At 21.4% G+C, this 21,726-nt stretch overlaps 7 protein-coding genes across 7 annotated transcripts; 2 read left to right on the top strand and 5 right to left on the bottom strand. All coding sequences in view use genetic code 6, as the record gives it.

Annotated features, from left to right (window-relative positions):
• Window positions 1–396: 396 nt before the first annotated feature.
• Window positions 397–3,585, bottom strand: TTHERM_000155299 (hypothetical protein; the record flags this gene model as incomplete). Its single annotated transcript, XM_012796055.1, has 2 exons — window positions 397–3,044; window positions 3,102–3,585. 2 exons carry the CDS (start codon window positions 3,583–3,585, stop codon window positions 397–399), a joined length of 3,132 nt encoding a protein of 1,043 aa, XP_012651509.1.
• A 4,093-nt stretch (window positions 3,586–7,678) lies between these two features.
• TTHERM_00155310 (hypothetical protein) lies at window positions 7,679–8,081 on the top strand (the record flags this gene model as incomplete). Its single annotated transcript, XM_001009659.3, has 2 exons — window positions 7,679–7,979; window positions 8,029–8,081. The coding sequence occupies 2 exons, from the start codon at window positions 7,679–7,681 to the stop codon at window positions 8,079–8,081; spliced, it is 354 nt and encodes a 117-aa protein (XP_001009659.2).
• A 696-nt stretch (window positions 8,082–8,777) lies between these two features.
• Window positions 8,778–9,768, bottom strand: TTHERM_00155320 (RWD domain protein; the record flags this gene model as incomplete). Its single annotated transcript, XM_001009660.3, has 2 exons — window positions 8,778–9,128; window positions 9,418–9,768. 2 exons carry the CDS (start codon window positions 9,766–9,768, stop codon window positions 8,778–8,780), a joined length of 702 nt encoding a protein of 233 aa, XP_001009660.1.
• Window positions 9,769–10,573: 805 nt separating this feature from the next.
• On the bottom strand, window positions 10,574–12,884 carry TTHERM_00155330 (PX-SNX-like domain protein; the record flags this gene model as incomplete). The annotated part of the gene is made up of 10 exons (XM_001009661.2): window positions 10,574–10,735; window positions 10,818–10,901; window positions 10,956–11,141; window positions 11,210–11,281; window positions 11,339–11,533; window positions 11,591–11,668; window positions 11,725–11,802; window positions 11,853–11,996; window positions 12,332–12,529; window positions 12,666–12,884. 10 exons carry the CDS (start codon window positions 12,882–12,884, stop codon window positions 10,574–10,576), a joined length of 1,416 nt encoding a protein of 471 aa, XP_001009661.2.
• Window positions 12,885–13,491: 607 nt separating this feature from the next.
• TTHERM_00155340 (transmembrane protein, putative) lies at window positions 13,492–15,556 on the bottom strand. The gene has a single exon (XM_001009662.3). It carries the CDS (start codon window positions 15,452–15,454, stop codon window positions 13,730–13,732), a length of 1,725 nt encoding a protein of 574 aa, XP_001009662.2. The 5' UTR covers window positions 15,455–15,556; the 3' UTR covers window positions 13,492–13,729.
• A 1,780-nt stretch (window positions 15,557–17,336) lies between these two features.
• Window positions 17,337–19,265, top strand: TTHERM_00155350 (vacuolar protein sorting-associated protein; the record flags this gene model as incomplete). The annotated part of the gene is made up of 8 exons (XM_001009663.3): window positions 17,337–17,437; window positions 17,507–17,636; window positions 17,704–17,843; window positions 17,942–18,006; window positions 18,063–18,285; window positions 18,654–18,895; window positions 18,992–19,122; window positions 19,176–19,265. 8 exons carry the CDS (start codon window positions 17,337–17,339, stop codon window positions 19,263–19,265), a joined length of 1,122 nt encoding a protein of 373 aa, XP_001009663.3.
• TTHERM_00155360 (glycine cleavage T-protein) lies at window positions 19,218–21,343 on the bottom strand. Its single transcript, XM_001009664.3, has 12 exons — window positions 21,178–21,343; window positions 20,901–21,032; window positions 20,671–20,830; window positions 20,417–20,576; window positions 20,280–20,362; window positions 20,191–20,223; window positions 20,095–20,134; window positions 19,994–20,040; window positions 19,871–19,937; window positions 19,718–19,822; window positions 19,621–19,668; window positions 19,218–19,569 (listed from the first exon to the last, which is right to left on the bottom strand). Exons 1-12 carry the CDS (start codon window positions 21,309–21,311, stop codon window positions 19,433–19,435), a joined length of 1,146 nt encoding a protein of 381 aa, XP_001009664.2. The 5' UTR covers window positions 21,312–21,343; the 3' UTR covers window positions 19,218–19,432.
• Window positions 21,344–21,726: the final 383 nt, after the last annotated feature.

The following is a 21,726-nucleotide window of genomic DNA, read 5'->3' as shown; positions in this document are numbered from 1 at the left end:
TAATTAAAATTTATGAAAATCTTTAATTAATAATTAATTATGATTACATATATACTTGATATAAAGAGATACTTATCATCTTAAAATTAAAAAATGTAATCAAAATTGAACCAGAGTATTTACATAGGTTAAGTCTATAAATTAGAACAAAACAAAATGAAAATTTTTAAATTAAAATGATTAAAAATTTATTTAAATTACCTTAAAAATCTATAAAAAGAATTGGTAATAATTTTAGTAAATTCATTACTTGATATATACATATTTTTAAAATCAAAATTTAGTAAATGTTAATGTCTAGTTTTTTAAATGCATTTTTTATTTTCTTTAGGTTAATAGAATAAATGATCTATTTTTATATAATTAAACAAAAGATTTTATCCTTATTTAATTCAGTCAAATGTCTGTGATTTCATAATTATTTTATTCAGAGTATTACTATTACTATTGCTAAATTTAGTTTTTTATTCTTGAATATACATTTGCTCTATTTATTTATATTAAATGTTTATTTTAGTAACTATTAGGTTATTATCCATGATTATTTTGCATACAAGTTGAGTTCATAGGCTATTTTTATTAGAAATCGTTTTCCTAGTTAGGAGATTTTAATATACTATTTGATGTGCTTCTATCTTCTCTTTTTAATTAAGGGGATTCTGTAGCTAAATGAGAAGATTATTAATGACTCATTTATTTTTCTTATATTTTTTATGCAGTTAAGTTGTTTCTATTCGCATTTGTAGATCTACTTGTATTTATTCTTGGAGAATAGGTTTCCTAACCTTCTGTATTTTAAACAGATTAAGAATGGATATTTTGAGGAAGAGGAATTTTACCTACTTATTAAGATAAAGATGCTCCTCCTTATTTTTATTTATTTATATTGTTTTAATAATGACTAAGGTGTTATTAGTTAATTAGCTACTAGATAGAAAAGGATTTAGCCATCTTTTATTAGGTATTTTTTTGATTATGAGAAATATTTTTTTATTCATCATTATTAAGCTATACTCTTTCATTTACAAAGGAGCTTGAAATTTAAGCTTAAATTTAATTTTGAATTAAGTTTGTTTTGGATGTTTGATTAATTTTACTTTATATTAAGTTATTTGAATTTTAATCTTAAATTTAAGTTTTATTTGTTGATGCTATTAAAAGGGAATTAGAACTTGAATTTGTATTAATGGTGTTGTAAAATGAGTGTTGTTCTTGTGAGTTTATTCCTTTCTTTTTTTTTTGTTAAAGATATTTATTAATTGCTTTGTAGTTGCTGTCTCTGTAATTATTCTGAGTTTAATTTATTTAAGGTGAAAGGTATTCTTTTATCATTTCATGTTAAAATAAGTTAGCATCCATGCAGTTACCTGAAGAGTTTAACTCCTTTTTAGAATAATTCCTTACAATATATTTTGATTAACTATTGTTATTATTTATGGTAGATTGGTTGCATTTTGAACCCATTTTACTCTTAGAGTTACTACTTTCCCTATGAGACAATGGACTATTATAATCTTCACAGCTCTTATTATGCGAAAGATTCTAATTAGAATTCAGTTGAGAAGGGTAGTGTCTATGGGAAATATTTTATTATAAATAGTGGTTTCTTTTAGTTGTCTAAGTAGAATAAGAATATAACTATTACTTTTATGCTTCTTAGGCTTATCCTAATTCCAACTAAAATTATTTTTATTATTACTTTTAGCTATTGCTAATAAAAGAGTTTTCTTATTCTGTTTTTATTTGGTTATTATCTGTGCTTTTGTTAGTTGATCTAATTATTTAGCTTTTACTATTACTTGTATTTCCTTAAATTGAAAAGCTATTTTTTGTGATCTAACTTTTTTAATCTTCTTATTTAACTTGATTATCTAATTAATATTTTTATTGTTTATAAGCAGATTTATTTTAAGTGGCAATTTATTACCTATCCCTACTCTATTGAGGGCTTTAGTCAGTACCCCTAGGTGATAATATTTTAGATTAATTATTTTAAAGATTTTAAATTTGTTAATTTATCTATTCTTTGAATTTTACATTTTATTCTTAGCTTAATGCTTATTTCTACAAAACTTTCTAAAGATCATTAAAGGACAATGAATTATTGTTTTAAATTGAATTATTTGCAGTTTTATTTTGATTGGTTAATTAGCTTTAGTTATTTACTTGTTAGTTTTGATTGCTAGTTGATTTGTAAAGCTTCACTGCACTTTAATGATTCAAAAAATGGCTATTAATTTCATTTTATTCATTTATATTTAACTTATTTTGAATATCATTTTATTACATATTTTATAATTAAGAATTTTAGTATGAAGATTTGGCTTCCTACTGCTTATTTTGAGCATCAAAGAAAGCAGTAAGCTCTTTATATTTATTGCTTAGTTCTAAAAAAGAATCTTTTTCTACCTATAATTTCTAGTTTTCTTTTTCTAGCTATTAAATTCTATTAAATTAATTTTCGTTAGATATTTTTAAATCTAAAATCAATTGTTAATCCTATTTAATTTTACTTTCTAAGGATGCTATCTACTTTTAACAATTTTCATTTACTAAATCTAGTTAACACTAAAACTTTTCCTCATAAGCTTCTAATAATTCTTCATTGTTTTTTTTAAGGTCTTCATACTTTTAAAATCCTTCTGCTTTATTTTTAACTATCTCTTACTATAGCTGCTTGTTTTCTTTTTAAAGCTATTCATTATTTTACCTAAGCTAAATTAATTCTATGGCTTGTTTTGAAATAGTCTACTCGTAATCTCTTATAGTAATCCCATCCCTCAAGCCAGAAGTGCTTTTTTTCATTTCCTAAATTGTATGCTCTTTTTCATTAAGTTGAACATTCATCTTTTCATTTTCAGACTGAAGTATAATTAATTACTTTTTTAAAAATTCCAAAGTCTCTGTTTACGTTTTTTCCAACATACAAGTCATCATATTTGTACTTTAAGTCTCATCATGGGTTGTACTACTTTTTAAATTTGACTGGCTATTGTTGTTCATCATTAAATTATTAGTTGCTCCATTATAATTCTATTTGTTATCTTTATTTTGAATTTTTTCAATATTATTATTATAAGTATTTATTATACTAGAATTACTTTTTTAGTTTGTCGTTTAAGTTAAATTGTTATTGGAATTTATTTCATAGTCAGGTTACTTTTTTATATTAATTTTTTATTATTCTTCTTACAATTTATCCAAGCTCACTACATACTGTTTATAATTCTTAAAAGAAGATTTATTTAATCCATTATTTACAATAACCTTTTATTAATTTAACTCTTAGCAAGTAGGTAGGTCTTTACCAAAAGTTATTTGAGTTTAGTGATGAGTTTTTGATTCTTACGTGGAGGGTTATTCATGTATACTAGAAATGTTATGTTTTTCAAAAATATTTTCTTGCTCGTTGATAAACTGTTAAAATTTTTACTGAGGTAAAGATTAATCGCTAATACAATCTATGTTGTAAATTATATCATTTTAATCGCTTTGATTTATGGCAATATTTTCAGAGTCATCCGTCAAAGTAAAACTTATATTTAGCTTGTCCAGATCCCCATTTTAATGCTTTTTGGTGCTCATAAAGTTTAATACACTTTGAAAGTATATATTTTGAAAGGTAAATATAAATGTATATAGATTGTATTGATTTAGTTATTGCTTTATTGTTTAATTTTAAATAGAATAAATAAATAAAGATAAATTATCTTTTTTTGAATTAAATAGTAATGATTAAGAAAAACTAAAATCAATAATAAATAATATTCAAATTATTTATCAATCAATCAAAAATCATCTTTAAATATTTGTTTGAATTAGCAAATTATAAATATATTTTTTTGAATTTTAACTTTAATAATGCAATCAAGTTCTAAAAAGGATATATCATAACTATCAAAAGGTTGTTTTTTAAATTGAAAAATTTAAGATATTACCCTCATTCTATAGTTAAAATAAAAATATAGCACTGTTTTTTAATGCTTATAATTAATATTTGATATATGATTGATAAATAAGAAGCTAATTAATTGTTATTGTTTATTTAATTAATTACTTCTTTTCATGAAATTAGCTTTAAATATTCACAAAGTTTAAAACTATTCTATGAAATTCACTCGATCTTGATTAAAAAATGAAGGTAATAAATTATTTTGGGATTAAATGTTTATTTTAAAACTTATTAAAAAATATTTTAATTATTAATTAGTAAAAACAAGTTTATTTAAATAAAATTTTTTAACTTTATTAAATTTTCATATTTTTTTAAAATATTCTTTAAATCCTCTAATTTGAGTAATTTAAGGAATAAAAAAAAGTTATTTTTAAAGTTAAATAAATAAAATTTAGGTGGGAATAGCAAAATTATTTTTATCTGTGAATTAATTAAGAACAAAAAATATGAGAAAATTAGACAAACAAAGTTATATTTTAGTGTATTATTTTATTTTATAAAGGAATAATCTCTAGAAAAATTTGGACCTATGATCAAATATCTATATTTTTTAACTAAGAAAGGAATGAAGTAATCTTGATAAAAGTTCATAGTTAGCCTTTACCTAAAATTAGTAAACATACAATTATATCTAAATAATATTGCTAAATTTATTATATATGATTATATTTATTTTTAATTGATGGATATTTCAGATTAATGTTTTGATTCAAAAATATTAATATGCTCTTTTTATAATAAATATTAAAAAATAAATCTATCATTTAATTTAATTTTTAATGTATTTAGAAATTCAGTTTTACTTTATTTCCTTAAATGCCCAATCATCATCATGATATTAGCTTTAATGAATATCATAATACTTATTTTTATACTATTTTTATAAAATAAGAGTTTTCTAATTAATTTAATTCATAAATCAATTAAAATATTATTAAAATTCATGCTTAAAAAAATATTTTATTTTTTAATGAATTTAACCTGAAAATAGTAGATTGGAAGAATTAAGTTTAATAAAATTCCAACCCTTTTTAAAAATAGATTGAAAATTTAGTAATCAGATTATTTTTAATTTGAAATATTTGAATAAAAAAATAAAATTATTTCTAAAAATAAATTTATGTTTTTATAAAATAGATAAAATCACCAAAAATATTTATTATTCATAAATCAAATAAAAATTGTAAAACTAAACATATAAAATGAGTTTTAACTGCTTTTCCTGTTTCCGCTTTTCTTATTTTAATGCATGCAGTATATATTTATAAATTTTAAATCTATAATAAAAATATAATAGAATATGTAACAAAATATTTTTAAATAAAAAAATAATATTATTAGTAAAATAATATAAATTTTAATATTTAAAATTTATAGCCTACTGATGTATGTAAATCCTCTTCTTTATTTATATATGCTTGAAAACATTTATTCAAACTGCATAATCGTGATGATAAAAATTATTTAAAAATAATACCTGTATTATGTTAGTAATGATTAAACAGTATCATATTTATTAACTGAAATAGTTTATCTTTTTAAAAACAAGGGTTAGTTAGTTTTTTCATTTACTGACTTTGTTTTTTTTAAAAAAATTCTGACATAAAATTATAAAAATTATAATTCTTAACTTTAAATTAGTCATTTAAATAGTCATAAACTAATTAATCTTGACTGATTGATTTTATTAATTTTCTAATACATAAAACTTTTTGGTTATCATCAAAAAGTGAGTTGTAACTAAAATGAAAAAGTGCGATTGTTGATTTTTACAAAAGAATTATTCATCAAGTTAAAGAAAAAAATTTTACATCAAATAAACTAACTCTTCATTTAATAAATATTAGAATTAAATAGTATATTTTTTGCATGTTATTTGTTCTATCATTTAAAAATGTTATTGTATTTTTAAACTTTTTAGTTTGAAATGGTTTGATACTAACCAGTATTTTTAAAATATTTCTATGTTTAATAAAAAGAAAATATTAAATTTAGTACATAAATTAATTTTATTGTGTTTTTTTTATAATAAATGTAAATTTAAAATACTCCATATTAGCTATTAATCCTCTATCCTTCAAAACAATTTTTTAAACTGAGTAAATGGCAATAATAAATAAATAGTCGCAATAAATTATAATAACAAAATCAATCTGCTCAATATCTGAGAACTAATCAAATGAGATTTTGACTGGCTATGCTTTATATCAGTAACTTATTAATATAATTGACATAAATTTATAAACTATTAAGTTCTAATACATCAGGAAGACCTCACTCTAATCATAAATAAATTTCATATTACAACAAGGAAATGCTACAAGTTTCATTTATTTTACTTTCTTTAGTAATATTTTTTACATTAACTTTACTTAATATAGTTATATTTAAATATTTTCTACATACTTCATTTACTTTAAAAATCGCTTAGTTTGGTTCTGAAAATAATATTCATTAAAAAGTTAGCAAAATAGAGGTGTACATTTTTTGAATAGAACCCAGCTGATAATTAAACTAATATCGTCAGAATTTCAAAATGTAAACTAAGTCAGTTAACACAAGCGTCTGGTTTTATTACTTCTTTTTATAAAAATTAGCTTAAAAGTTTATTTTCAAAATTGTAAATTTTGAGGAACTAAATAAGAAAAAAAATAGAACAATTTGTTAAGACAAAGTTAGTAAGAACAAAGATTTCATTTAATTTATTGTAACATAAAAGATGTTTTAATTAAATTGAATTTGTATTAATTATATCACATTTATTATTTGTATTAGAAAACTTTTTCATAAAAAAGGTTAATTATTATGCTTCAAGTATTTAAATCTGATAACTAATGTTGGATTTCAGTAGCTGAGTTACTAGATTAAATTCATTATGAAGATTTGTTTTCTATATTTGTTTATTTTTATGATATTTTCTATTATATTTTTTTTATAATTTGTGAAATAAAAATACATATTCAGTGTATTAAATTAATTAATAGGCTATCATGCATTAAATCATAAGATGTATTAGCAGTATTTAATTTGAATGTATAGGTAATGTAGTAAGCAGAAAATATGAATCTGAATAGCTTAAAAAGCAGTTCTCTTTAGAATTCATTACTCAATCAATCAATATAAAAAAAAATCTAAACACATAAAATACGTCTAACCAAATTAAATTTATAAATCATAGTTAAATTGAGTCTTAATTATATTGTTTAAAGCTGCCTTAATAAATTAATACATTCAAAAGCTGCTGGCTAGCTAATTTTTCCCCAAGCATCGAACGATTCTAAAATTTTTGATTTTTCTTTGTTAGCTGTGTTTATAAAATAATGATAAAGTTTGCAATCTTTTGTATGATTTTAATGACAAATTAACTTAACTTGTAAAATTCATACCATAAAGAAAATTATGTTTGTTGCAAATGTTTTGTAAAAATGTAAATATTTAAATATATTTTTCATAGATAACAATTAACAAGCTAAGAATTTAAATTAAATTTGTTATTTTTTGCAAAAAATGAGTCTTGTTTTCACCTACCTTCTTATTTTCAAAACCTTATTAAAGGAATGTAAAAATTAACTTTGAGTGTATTTTTGCAATAATCATCCAAATAATGTAATTTGTAAACAACAAATTGCAAATTAACAAAGAATGATTTATCTGGAATTAGCTTTTATTGATAATTAATGTATAAACTATTAATTTAAAAAAGAATAGAAAAAAATAAAAACCATGAAAACAGCATATTATAGAAATGTTAGTGAATCTAACTCTTCTGATTCTCCCAAGCAATAAGTGACTCTAATTTATAGCAGATGTAATATAAAAATGATCGATAATGATCTCATTGAAGAGAAAAAAGAAAGTGCTTTAGAGCAATACTCTCATTATGTGGATAATTTTGATAAATACAGAATATTTTTACCAAAAAATTATCACATTCACATCTAACATAAAAAATTTCCATACTTCTTAAATGTACAACAATCTTAGGAAAATTAAGAGCATATTGATTAAGTATTGCAATTTTTATGTAAAACGAAAATAAACATATATAAGAATATATTGTACGCATTTTAAAGGCACATATAAACTTGCTCTAATGAGAAGCTGGTTGAATTATATTAAGCAATGACAAAAGACAAGTGGGATTTCTAAAGAATTTAATTTAGAGTGTGCTAAAACCTTAAAAAATGCTCAAGAGTTAACTTAAAACTAAAAAATCTCAGTACAAATGAAAATTTAAAAAATATTTTTTTTTATTTTCTGAAAAATGCAAATGAGCTATGGCTGGATGGGTCTAAGATTGTTGATAAATAAAAAATTGAAGAGTCTATATAAATAATACTAAAGGCTAATGAGCTTAATATGCTTAGTGATAATATCTCGTTTTATAAAAAAAGTTCAAAATGAGAGTTTAATTATATTTTATAATACACATACACAAAATTAATTTTTTATAATAAAATCAATATATTTCCAATTTATTTATTAAACATAAGTTTTTCTTATGTTTCTTTTTACTTGTTTGCTTGTTTGTTCCAATTTAAAAAATTATGTATTATAGCTGATTAATATTTATTAATTACGATTAAGAATAATCAAAATTTGTTTCCAATTATTTAATTACCAAATATACACATTATCTCAATTTATAACTTCTAAGGCAATATTACAATTAAAATAAAAAAAATATTATTTCTCTCCACATTTAAATAATGTTTATTCAATTAATGATTATTATTTTAAGATCAAATTTCTTTTATTAGTAATTATTGAATTAATTTTTTTAATTTAATCAGTAAAAACCTTCTTTAATTATTATTAATTTTCAATTAAAAGGTTTTTGTTCATCAAATTCTTCGTTATCAGAATCTTCTTCATTGTAGTCGCTATCATCATCGTCTTCTTCAGGCTCTTCTTCCTCAACTTCTTTAGTGGGCTACTCTTTTAATCTTTAGAAGAACTGTCTACCTGTTAACTTAGTTTCATCATCCTTTGGATTTTTAGATTTAAGCTTGGCCATGTCTTCCTCAAATCTGGCCTTCCACTTCAAGAAGTTCTCTAATGTACAAGGAGTATAAGTATCGAAAGTAGGTCTATGATAAATAATTTTTGCCTTTTCCTAAGCTTTATTCTTCTCTTCAAGTATTAAATCGATGATGTTGCATTGTATCCAATCCTGTAATATTATAAATAATTTATTAATTAGATTTAATGTAAAAGAGCAATACTTATGCTAAAATCAATGAAGTATTATTTAATATAAAAATCAAGCCAAATTTTTTATTAATTTAATTTGGGCAAAGGATTCAAATAATTAACAAACTCTTCATAATAAAATTCTTATTCATAACATCAAAAATGAATGTTTTTTTGCAATAAACGCAATAAAAAATATCTGCACAAAATATTTCATTTAAAAACTTGAATTACAAAATGTTAAAATAATTTTATAAAAAATAATTTACTCTAACGCTTTCAACAATCTCAAAAACGATTGGCAAACCAGTATTTCTAGCTAAAATCTTAGTAGTCAATTATTCTATTTCGGCAATATGATCTTGTGTAATGTCGCTTATAGGCTCGTAAGAGACTCTGGGCTTTCCTTCTATAGGATAGCTTTTGACAAAATCAATTACTACTTTAAGGTTATATGATTTTTCGCTAACCTCAGAGCCAATTGTGAAGGGTTTGCAAATAACTTCGAGCTTAAAAGGATAAGAACTTTTTAATAATTTCATATCATTTAGATAAATTGATTCGAGCACATCAACTTCTTCCTTTTATATTTGCACAGGTTCCATAACTTCGGTTGTCATTTTATTTAAATTTATCTTTTAAAATATTTTTCTCTTCTATAAATTAATTAATTATTTAATCCTATTTCAAATTCGCTTGTTTGCTTATAATAAAATGAAATCCTTATTTAAACTAATTTCTATTAATATTCTTTTAACAATTTGGATATAAATCGTATCTTAAGCTCCTTGCTTCTTCTTTTTAATTATTATCAAGATATTTATATATGCATATATTTCTATGTCTTTTAATTTCACTCTTAATATAATATTAAAAATTTGCTTGTCTCCAAACAATCAAAAATCCAACATAATTTTAATTCAAGTTTCAACATACAAAATTATTTTAAATTCTAAAATTTATTCTTCCATTTTTAAAAATAAAAATTATTTTTAGAAGAAAAATCATTTTTTGAGCATTAAAATTTTTTTTAAAAATATTTTTTTTGCAATATAAAACGTGTAATTTCCCTATTTTTTAAATAAAGAAATAATTTTTATTTATTTTTTAATTTTAATTATAAAAAACAAATTAAAGCATGTTTAATTTTTTTGAAAAGATAAAGAATTAATTTAAAACAAAAATAATTGTTTAACATATCAATAAAATAGAAGAGATATATCAAATTTTAAAATATTAAAGAAGTAGTGATATTAATCAAAAGCTAAGTAATTCATACAAGTAATCAACAATTTAATAACAAATTTTATGAAAAAAAAAATGAATAATTAATATTATTTTTATTGTTTATACAAAAAATTATATTTTTAATGTAAGTAGGAAGTACTTGAATAATTAATTAATTAATTAATACAACTATCGCGATCAATAGTTTTTATTAATAGGATTTCTTTGGTTAAAGTTTTATAATTTTTGATTAGCAGTTTGGTTGATCAAGGACCAGAGTTTCTATTACTTTTCTAAACATTCTAATTCTAACTTAGATACAGTTGTCATGACTTCGTAGTATTATCTTGCCTTTTATTCCTATGATTTAATTATTTAAATTAATTAATTGTTTAATTAAATCATATACGATTATTTAATATTTCATTAAATAATTATTTACCTTGTATTTTTCGATTTCAATCATACCAATAATTCCAATTATTATCTCGTTTAATTCATTATTTGCAACTATTTCTTGTTCCAACTTTAAAAAAATAATTGTTAATTTAATTTAAAAATGCTTTATATATAATTTTACATTAGCAATATCATTTTTCAAGATTTCTTTTTATGTTTCAGGGTCTTTCTTTGTGAAGATGTTACGTAAAGTCTTTTTACCATTCATCAAGTCAGAAAGCTGGGATTTCTTTTCGTTTAAAGTAGTTTCAAGATTTTTCTTTCTAAGTACATAGAAGTCCTTAGTTTCGAGTGTATCTAAGAAGGCCTATTATAAATAAGCAAGTAAGTATATAATTAAGAGAATTCTAGTTTTTAATTATTTGATAAATTTACTTAAGTGTCTTTTAATTCAAAGTTAATCAAATCATAAAGTAAAGTGAATGGTTCTATTTCAATGACTTCTCCCTTTATATTTATAAAAAATAATTAATAAAAATCCAATAAATGAATTATTTAAATTACGAAGCTATCAATTTATTTTTAGATATCTGTACTTTCATTATCATTGATGTATATCATATCACTCTTTCTACCAAGAGTGTACTCACTTAAAATATCTCTTTCATATCTTTAAATTGTGAATTTTTAAAATTTTCTTAGAGCCAAGTCAGTATTCTTTCTGCTTTATGTTAACTCTTCAATGGTAGTTCTTTAATCCTAATTTATTTTAATTATTATTTAATGAAAACTCAATAATATATCTTAAAACTCTACCCTAAGGATTTCTTTTGAGGTTTTCAAAAATTGCTAGAATTTTTAAATGCTGTTTTATAATTCTGGTGTGACTTCTTACTATTAAATTTTTAAAAATTGTGAAGAAATTTTGAAAAGCCTCATGATTATTTTACTCCTGCCAATTAAAAAAATTGTCCTTTGAATTTTTCAATGATTGTAACTACAGAGATATCTTCTAAAGTCTATAATTTCTAATATATAAGTATATTAAGATTAGCATTTATTTAATTAAATGTTCTACCTTAGAGATTTCTTCTTTACTCTTGTGACGAATAAAAAGTTAGAATTCGGCAGAGTAATAGAGATAGCCTAACTTTGCAATTCTGTTACAGAAAGTGTGCAAATACTTCTTTCTTTCATTCAAAAAACCAGATTCTGTATTACCCTAATAAAGAAAAAATATATAATTTTAACTTAAAAATTATTAAAACTAAAATATTGTTTAACGTTAAAATATTAATTTTTATATTATTATTTATCAAAAATAATGATTTTATTAATTAAGATAAGCTATTTTAATTGTATTTTTTTGAAATTCTTCTTTCAAGTAGATATATTTTATTATGTTTCAGTAATAGCTTATATAGAGCGATTTTAACTGTGAAGTTATAAACTTTTGAAGGAAAAAATATGTTGCTTAAAATTATAAGAGTTTTAACCACATCAAATTAGCTTAAATACTTTGTTTTTTTAACTAAATGTTTTTATTTAATATCTTACAATAGCTTTTTTAGAAGGAAGAGGAGGAATAAAACAACCAGGCCATCTTTTAAGCATCAATTTTCTTAACTAATCGAAATCGCTATATCTACGTTCTATCTCAAAGTCTCCATTTCTATCTTTTCCTGATACAGTAAACATAGCATACTTAGAAATACTTGAGTCTAAAAGCTTGTATCCTGTTACTTCAATTAATATCTGTTAAAGTTTATTTTATATAAATATTTTTATTTTTATTTTAAAAACAAATTTTCGTAAAAATGGAGTTAAAGGAATTTAAATCTAAGAGGAGAAAGTGAATAACTATTCTAATTGCATAGTTAAAATTCATTACATTCATATCAGCAGCAAAATTTTAGAGGAAAGGGTTTTCTTAATCAATTCTTGAAATTTTTCTAGCCCTTTAATAAGTGCTAGATACTACATCGTTTTAGTATGAAGCTTGACTTTAAGATATTTAAGAACTTTAATTAGCAGAATCGGGATTTTAAGTTGCATGTTGCTCCTCCTGATTTTCATTGAGGTTGATATTATTGTAGTTATCACTATCCATTTTTTAGCAGTTGCTCTATATTTATTTGCTTTTTTAATGACTTTCGTAAATTTTGTAATTCTTATATTTTATTTATAATTAATTTCGTAATTTACCTCTTTGTATTTGTGATGTAGATTTTAATGTCTAATTTTTAATGCAATTAGAAATAATTAATTGATCATAAAATCTTGATATTGATGTATTTATTATTCAATCAATGCACATTTCTTTATTTAATTTATTTGATTAGCTTTTAATATCAGGTTTGTATCTTTGGTCAGCAGATTTTGCGAAGGTTACTTTATTTTTGGAATAGATGTATAAAACAAAATCTTTTTAACAAAATTTACTCAATAAATCACATTGTATTTTTTCTTTACATACATTTTGTAAATTAAGTAATTGGCAAAATACTTTGATGAACAAAACAAATTATTTACTAAATAAATTATTTGTTCTTCATTCAGGCAACATCGTTTAGTCTTAATGCTCAAAGTAATAATTTTTTGGTTTTATAATTACTTGTTGATGTAGCAAAATATTTTGCTAATTTGAAAAGTATATTTTAATATCCTATTATAAATTTAATGTAAGTTGTTCAATTTCAATAAAAGTATGAAAAAATTATTAAAATCTATGAATATTTGATTATTAATGATTACAAATATATGAATAATACATATACTCTAGTTAAAAAATTCCCAAATAATTAATTTCATAGATAATTAAATCCTTTTTAATTTACAAATTTACAGAACATAAAAACACCAAAGTCAAAATCTTTTATGCCTCTAGGACAAAATTAATTAAAATTTAAAGAAATTGAAAGAATATGTAGTTTATTAATTGGTTAAATATTTTTATCAATCGAAATCAAATAAATCATAGATGACCAGTTTAGGATTAATAACTAAGTAGTGCTCCTGATGTTTAAAGAAGGCCATAATTGAAAGCTTTGTAGGAGTTGATTATAATATATGCTATATTATTGAAGACTCCATTTCTTAATTATTGAGTCTGCCAAGAAGAATCTTTATATCTGAGACAATAATTGAAGGATTCATGAAAACAAGATTTTTGAAAATGCTAACTATTGCTCTCCTTCTTTCATGTAGATCATAGATATTTTCTTTAATGTCAACTGATGCATAATTATTGTAAGAAAGAAAGATTTCTATTGCTTTTGGGACATATTTTTTCATTGTAAATTGTATATGCTGATCTTAGATAATTATTTTAAACTTGCTTTCTTGCTTTAAGTAGAAGTTTTAGTATTTTACATCTGGAACTTTAGAAAGAAACTCTTTGTTATTTATAAAGAATTTATTGTAGGGAATTAGATTTTCATCTATTATAATTTTATCAGAAGCTTAATCTATTTCTCTGTTGAATTCCAATTTAACTTTTTAGTAAATTTGAGGATCAGTAACTTTTAATTTAGTATTTTAGCTTACTAATTGCATAAATACATTCAATTTAGATTTGTTTTTCATAAAGAGCCAAGTATTTATACAAAATAGAATGAAATTATATGCTAAGAATGCCGAAAGATAGACAAAAATGAATAAAAAGAGAGCTGATTTTTATTCATTTTAATAATTTGAATATGACTATTACAGTACAAAGGAATTTATAGCAATCTTAAATAACTAAGCAAAAGTCTACATAACACCGTAATATTATTTTATTAGTTCTCTGTTTTCAAGAGCCTGATAAAAAATCGAATTTGAACTCATAGAAATAAAGGCATCATAAAAAGTTTTTATAAAAATCCTTAAAATAAGAGAGCGATGTTTTTTTGAAATAGATTTCTTTTTAGGATAAATAGAAAATTATTTTTTATACTAATGATTTGTGATTCTTACATTCAACTTATTGAGCTATATAACAGTATTTATAAGAGCAAACATTGCATAATAAATTATTGATGAAAAAATATTTTAATTAACAATAAAGTTAGAAAAGAGCCTAGAACTACATTAGAATATCTAATCAAAAATAGTGTAAATATTAAATATCCATTTTTGATTTAGGATAGAAAACTTTATTTTGAGATATAGAGCAAAAATTAGTCCTACTAACACAAAATAATAGGAGCACATTAAACCAGCTATATAAGCAGGTATGTTCAAGTAAAAGTAAGTATAAAATATAAAGTAACCTTTCAAAATCATATGAAGAACCTTCATAGTGACAATTTTAGAGATCGTAGTATCTCTTTCTACAAGTAAAGTCTTAGGATTGTCTTACTAAAGGAATTAATAAAACATATCATTCTTTTCTCTATCTAAGGATAATGAAGTACTCAAAATGTCAATATCACTAACAAAGCTTGCAATTATCTAAAATAATTTAATTACTTTATTGTTATTATAAAACTGATAATTTAAAATCAATTTTATGAGCTTTTCAGTGGCAAAGAAGCATATCTATATCAATATGGTACTATCAAAGCCAGTTATTGCCCTCCAAAGCAAATACGCAATGTAAAAGTGGTTTTCAATAAGCATCATATAAAAAATATATTAGGATTTTTCAGTATTTATAATACCAATAATGTTTCTCTCTATAAGTCTACCTCTAATCATACTTTTGAATTTATAATACTAATAATTTTTAATGGATGTCTTTCCTATTAGCTAGACTTTCTTGTTTTTATATTATACTGTTTTTGCTTTTTTTTAATTTTTAAAAAATTAATAATAATTAGAAAATGAAATAGCTTGAAAGTGCAGTTTTTAATCTCAAAAAATAGATTTAATAATTTACACAAATAAAGCAAACAAACATTATAATCTATATTCATGATAAAATCTTAGAACTTTATCATATCCTCAATATCCAAAGAATAGAATATATAACCATAAAGAGTAAATCATCGCAAAGAAAATATCACTTACTTATAATTAAACACTAAGGATGAAACATTGATTGAAGATTCTACAAAAATTTATTTCTAGAATTTTTCTGATTGCTCAAGCAGTAAATTAGTCAAAATAATATAAAAATTCCTTTAGCAAATATTTTTTTTAAAAAACTTTCAATATAGATCATTCAATCATTTTGTATTTCTCTGATTAGCTTAACTAAGTTTTTTAAAACATTAATTTACAAAAAACTTCATATTTTTTTAATTATAGTTTGAAGGTATTTTATCCACACATTTTTAGAAAGCAAATAATATTGGTAAATCACCAAGTAATTTCACGAAAATATACGAACATAATTTGAATTTTTATTGTTGAAATAATTATTCAAAAAAATGAATTACTGTATATATTTCATATTTAAACTTTAATCAGCTAGAATACTCCAATAATTACAGCCAATAACCAACAATATATAATCCAAAATATATTTTTTTTTTGTCAAATACCTATTAGTTTATGTGAAATGTAATAAAACTCCTTTTAAATTATTGTACATTTTGAAAAAATCTAAGTTTATTAAGTTAATTATAATAGAATTTAAATTATTAATAATTCATGTATTAAAGTTCAATTTAATTTTATATGTGCAGCATAAATAATTTAAGAAATTAATTTATTTAGACTTTACAATTATTTTTCCTTCCTAATTATAATTTGAAATTGTGAAAATAAATACAAATTTTTTATACCATTTTTAAAAAAAATTTAGATGTTTATAATAAAAATAATAATTGCAATTTTATCAATTTTACCAATACAAAATTAATTTTAAATAAATATCTATCTTATTTTATTATTTTTTTTACATTTTGTTAACATAAAAATCCAAAATATTTTAATTTTCTAAATTCATTTGTTTGAAATCGATAAATCATCAAAAAAGGGTTTCAACTTTTTGTGATGATTATTTTATTGATAGTTATTAGATTACACAATTTACTATTAAGCTGAGACAATTTCAATTAATATGTAATTTTCTTAAAAAAATAATAAAAAATAAACCTAATTTCCTTTCAATAAATGATGAAATAGATTTTACTTAACTTTTAATAAAAATATAGAATGAAAATAATAATTAATAATTACCAACCTATTATTACTTTATTTAATTTAATTTAATTTTGTAATCTTTACATTATTCAGATTATTTTACAATAAATAAATTTCATTTATTTTTAATTTTTTATTATAAAAATAAATAAAATATTTCCTTATTATTAATTACCTAAATATTTTTGCAATTCAAATTTTAAGAGATTTTAAAGATATTTTAAATTACTTTAAAATTTTTGTTTATTATAAAATTTAATTTTATTAATTTTTATTATTATTTTATTTTTTTAAATTAATTAATTTTAAGTTTTTTATGGCTTAAAATTTAACAATTGAAGTTTAAAACATTTTAAATTTCTCTTTCTCTTTTTTGTTTTGTATATTTATGATTTCTCATCAGAAAACTTTTAATTTATCTATATTATTTTTTAATTGATATTTAATTACTGAAGAATTAAGATATTACTTTATTTTTTATTTAGGATAAATGGTTGATAAAAGTATATTTTTTTTAAGTCCTGACAGATTCCCTTAAATCCCAAACGAAATTGTTTTGGGTACATATAAAGACATTGAGATGTGGGAAAAGTAATTCTAACTTAACCGCTTTCTAAAGATATTAAAATATGAAATTAAATAAAATTATTAATGAAATAGAACAGTTAATTTCAAATTAAGTGGATTAGATCTTTAAATAACTACACATAGATTGCTAGCAACATCTAGGGCAAATAAAGCGTTAGGTTTTGCCATAAATCTAGAAAATGTTATTGAGTAGAAGGATATTGTAACCATAATAATAAAACGCATAAACAAAATATTATTAATTATTATTTCATTTATTAATAAATCAGAAAGAGGGATTAGTATTTAAGAAGTTAGTAGCATTCAAAGTTAAATATAAAAATTAAACCAAAATTGAATTCAAAATTCCCAAAGGTATTGAAGACGCAATAGCTTAAGTGAAGGGTTCTTTGAACAAAAAAGAATGGCTGTAATTTTGCATTTAAAAAAATAAATTAATATAAATGAGCATAATATGTTTATTTGCAAAATGTTTTCTCTAAATTAATGTAATATTTTTTCTAATAGCAAGGTAGTTCCAGTAAAAAAGGAAGAATAAATTTTTCAAGCATAGAATATGTATACAGGAATAAGTAAGCTTTCAAAATATATAAAAATAACCTGAATAACTATTTTTATTTTTTAAAAGAGGATATGTAAAAAAAAGAAGAGCAAAAATAATAAGAATAATAAAAAATAGTGCAGTCTTCTTTTTAAAAAGGAGATATTTCATCATTATTCCAAAATGCAAGAGAGTTGAAAGAGATAAGTCAATACTTAAAAGGAAATCTTTCAAAAGTTGATAAACAACATGAACAAAGCGATTTAGATAAAATTCTTTCTGATTTGGGATACTTCAATGTTATCACAAAGTAAATTTTATATTTATATTTTAATATGGAAAGTTATTAAATTCAAATCTAATTCAATATATCAAAAGTTATGTATTTATTAATCATCAATTCAAAAATATCATTTTTATTATATGAATAATATATCAAAGTTTATGAGATTTGTGTATATTCAGTCAAAAGATATTATTTAAGGCTTAAATATATTTAATTTAATTTTAAGTTTCAATAAATCATTTCATTATTGAAAAAAACACTATTTTTGTTTAACTAGAAGAAATTCAATTTTTATTTTTTTATTTATTAAGAATTTTCTTTTTTATTGAATTTTTAACAATGGTTATATAGTTTAGAGGATAAATGTTATTTTAATAAAATAATAATTTTAGAGAAGAAGCAGGAAATTCATATTTAGACTAGCTTTCACATTAAATTTACAGTATTTGCAACGAACTTTTCCCAAAACTAGGAGGAATAATTACTTTGCTTGATGTCTTTTACTTTGTTAATAAAAAAAGATAAACCTGCTTACTTAACCCTTAAGAAGTTTTAGATGCTTGCTCTAAATTTTAAGCTTTAGGATTAAACGCTATTGTGACTGAATATGGAAACGTTAAGGTTGTTGAGTAGAGTAAAATATTTAATATATAAATAATAAAATAAATCAATAATTGAATTTTATTTTTATTCATTTAACTGAAATTTTTATTTTTAAAAATTAAAAAAGCTACTTTTGATACTGAAAAAGATTTTTAAGAAAATATTGGTAAATATATAACCCATAGTGTAGGAATTACTGCAGAATAATTAGGAAGGAAATTAAATATATCCCCTGTTATATGTAGGATTAAGCTAAATGTAAGATTTTTTTTATTATTAAATTTTATAATTATTTTAAAATTTGTAAATAGAAAGCTCTTAAAACCGGTAAATTGGTTATCGATGACAGTATTGAAGGATAAGTTTATTACAAGAATTTTATACTGGATTTTAAAATATGAAGCAATATGATGGATTGATGAATACAATAATAAATAATAGATTTATTACATTTCCTTTTAATTAATTATTTATTTACTTTCTTATTAAATTAGATCTAGATATCTTTCTTGATCTATCTATCTATCGATCATTTATAAATATTTCATAAAAAGTATTAAAACAATTCTCAAAACATAGCAGCTTTTTCCTCCTTTTCCTTTATGATTTAAACATATTCATTTATTTTTTAGTTAAGCCATGAGCTATAAATAAGCTGGCCTTTGATATTCTTTGCTTAAAATGATAAATCATCAGTGTTACTTCCTAGTTTATTTAATTAAATAATTTTATTATTTGTTTAAAGATTTTTCTTACCTCTTTCCAAATACTTCACCAAAGCAATTCCAACATTACCTTTGTTATCTTTTTAATAATTAGTCAGTCTTATAGTTTATATATAATTTAAAATTACATAAAATTTTTCCAACTTCATTTGAGTTTTTATCAAGCATTGACTCACCTTCAAGAGACTCATTAAAGTTTGGGTCATACATATTAACTCCTGATGGATTTATCACTAAAATATTTTTATTTAAATAAATGATGACCTCTCAATTTAAATTACCATTGTTTTATAATTAATGTTTTTAATTATCACCCAATACGAATGGGACTACTCTTCTTCTCACAATCTAAAAAATAAATGATATTATTTAGAATTTAAATATCAGTTTAATTTATGTTTTACTCCTGTATGGTATGTTCTTGCTGTCAACTCTTGACCAACATAGCAACCTTTTTAAAATATATTTATGATTAATTACATATTAGAATTTCATTTAGTAATACCTTTAGTGAAGCTTACACCATTTAAGAAGTCTAAATTAACCTTGAAAAGAAAGAATTACAATATTATTTTTATATTTACTATAATTATGTAATTACTGTGAAGGGTAATCTATCAGCAACTTCAGATCCCTTTATTTAATAGAAAAATTCTTTATTAAATTTCCAATACAAAATTAGCAAGTTACTTATGCTATTCCCAAAACAAGTCTTTAAGCGTCATAAATATCCTATGATTTCTCTTCAATTGTTTTGTCTAATTGCAATTGATCTATATTGATACGAAACAAATAAATTCGTTATTTTCTAATTTATATTTAGTTACCCTAAGAAGGTACTATGCATCTCATACCAAGATTTGAGCATCTTGGGTCTGTATAGCATACTTATGTGTAAATCTCATCTTATGTTTTTTCATAAATTGAAGCATCTAAATGATTCCAATAATCTCCTTCTTATTCTTTTTGCTACATGATCAAATCACTCTAAAATATATTTTTTACAAAATATGTAATTAATTTAGCATTTTCAATTTTTATAGATTTATAAGCTATAATTATAAAACAATCTGTCATTTACATAAACTGTAACAACATTGACTTTGTTAGTGAAATCTGCTAAAGAAACCCTCTTTCTCAAACAATATTTTTTTATATGCTTTATAAAATCAGCTCCTTATTTTGATTCTAAATCTATCCAATATTCATCCTCTTTAGTTTTTAATTCTCCTTAAATTACTCTTTGTGATGAATTTTTACAAAATATTATTTCCATAATCTCTCCCATTATTGATTATTCAAAAATTTTACACTTAAGGTCTGATAATCAAAGCATCGAAGATAATTCTACCTTGAGGATTGAGAAATTAAGTATATAAAGCAGCTTTATTACTCTATTAACTGAAAAGATTCATATCATTAGTTTAAATTCCCTATAATATACTTTAAAACTTTTTGATTATTTGTGTAAATAATTTTATTAAATTAAATCAAGGAATAAACAAAAAATATCAATGCCATAATAGCATTAACCCTTTAGTTGCGTTAATTGAATCTTAAGAATGACTTTTTTAAGATAAGTGTTTACCTCTTAGCATCTTTTCCACTTAAACTGATGATTTTTCTGTTTTGCAATTTAGAATAATATGAAATTTAATATGCTAGTTCATTTTACAAACATCTAGTTTTTAATAATTGCTTACACTATTTCAACAAATTCATTTTTATTTATTTAATAATAATTGAAGACTAAGATAGATATTATTTACTTTACAAAATTTTATAAAAATTAAACTAAAAAAGATATTCAATATTCTTAATAAAAATAAGAAATTTCTTAATTATATGGCAAATTGTAAATTTTATTTGTAAATAGAATCTTCTAATTTGTTGTTTTTCATAAAATAGCTTTAAAAAATTTACCGACAAAAATCTACAAAATATTAACTACTCTCTATTATTAATTCTATTACTAAAAGCTAACCCATATTACTCCTAATTTAAAAGTAATAATTATTTTTATATTTTATACAGATAAAAATATAGTAAGCCTTTAGATTAAATTAACTGTTTTTAAGAAAATCATAAAAATAGATTTCAAAAAAGCTATTAAAATGAAAAATTATGTAGGCTTATA

Source organism: Tetrahymena thermophila (assembly GCF_000189635.1).
Source record: "Tetrahymena thermophila SB210 genomic scaffold scf_8254776, whole genome shotgun sequence".
Taxonomy (NCBI): Eukaryota; Ciliophora; class Oligohymenophorea; order Hymenostomatida; family Tetrahymenidae; genus Tetrahymena; species Tetrahymena thermophila.
Note: the sequence above shows the minus strand (reverse complement) of the source record. Positions and strands in the feature narration are given on the sequence as shown.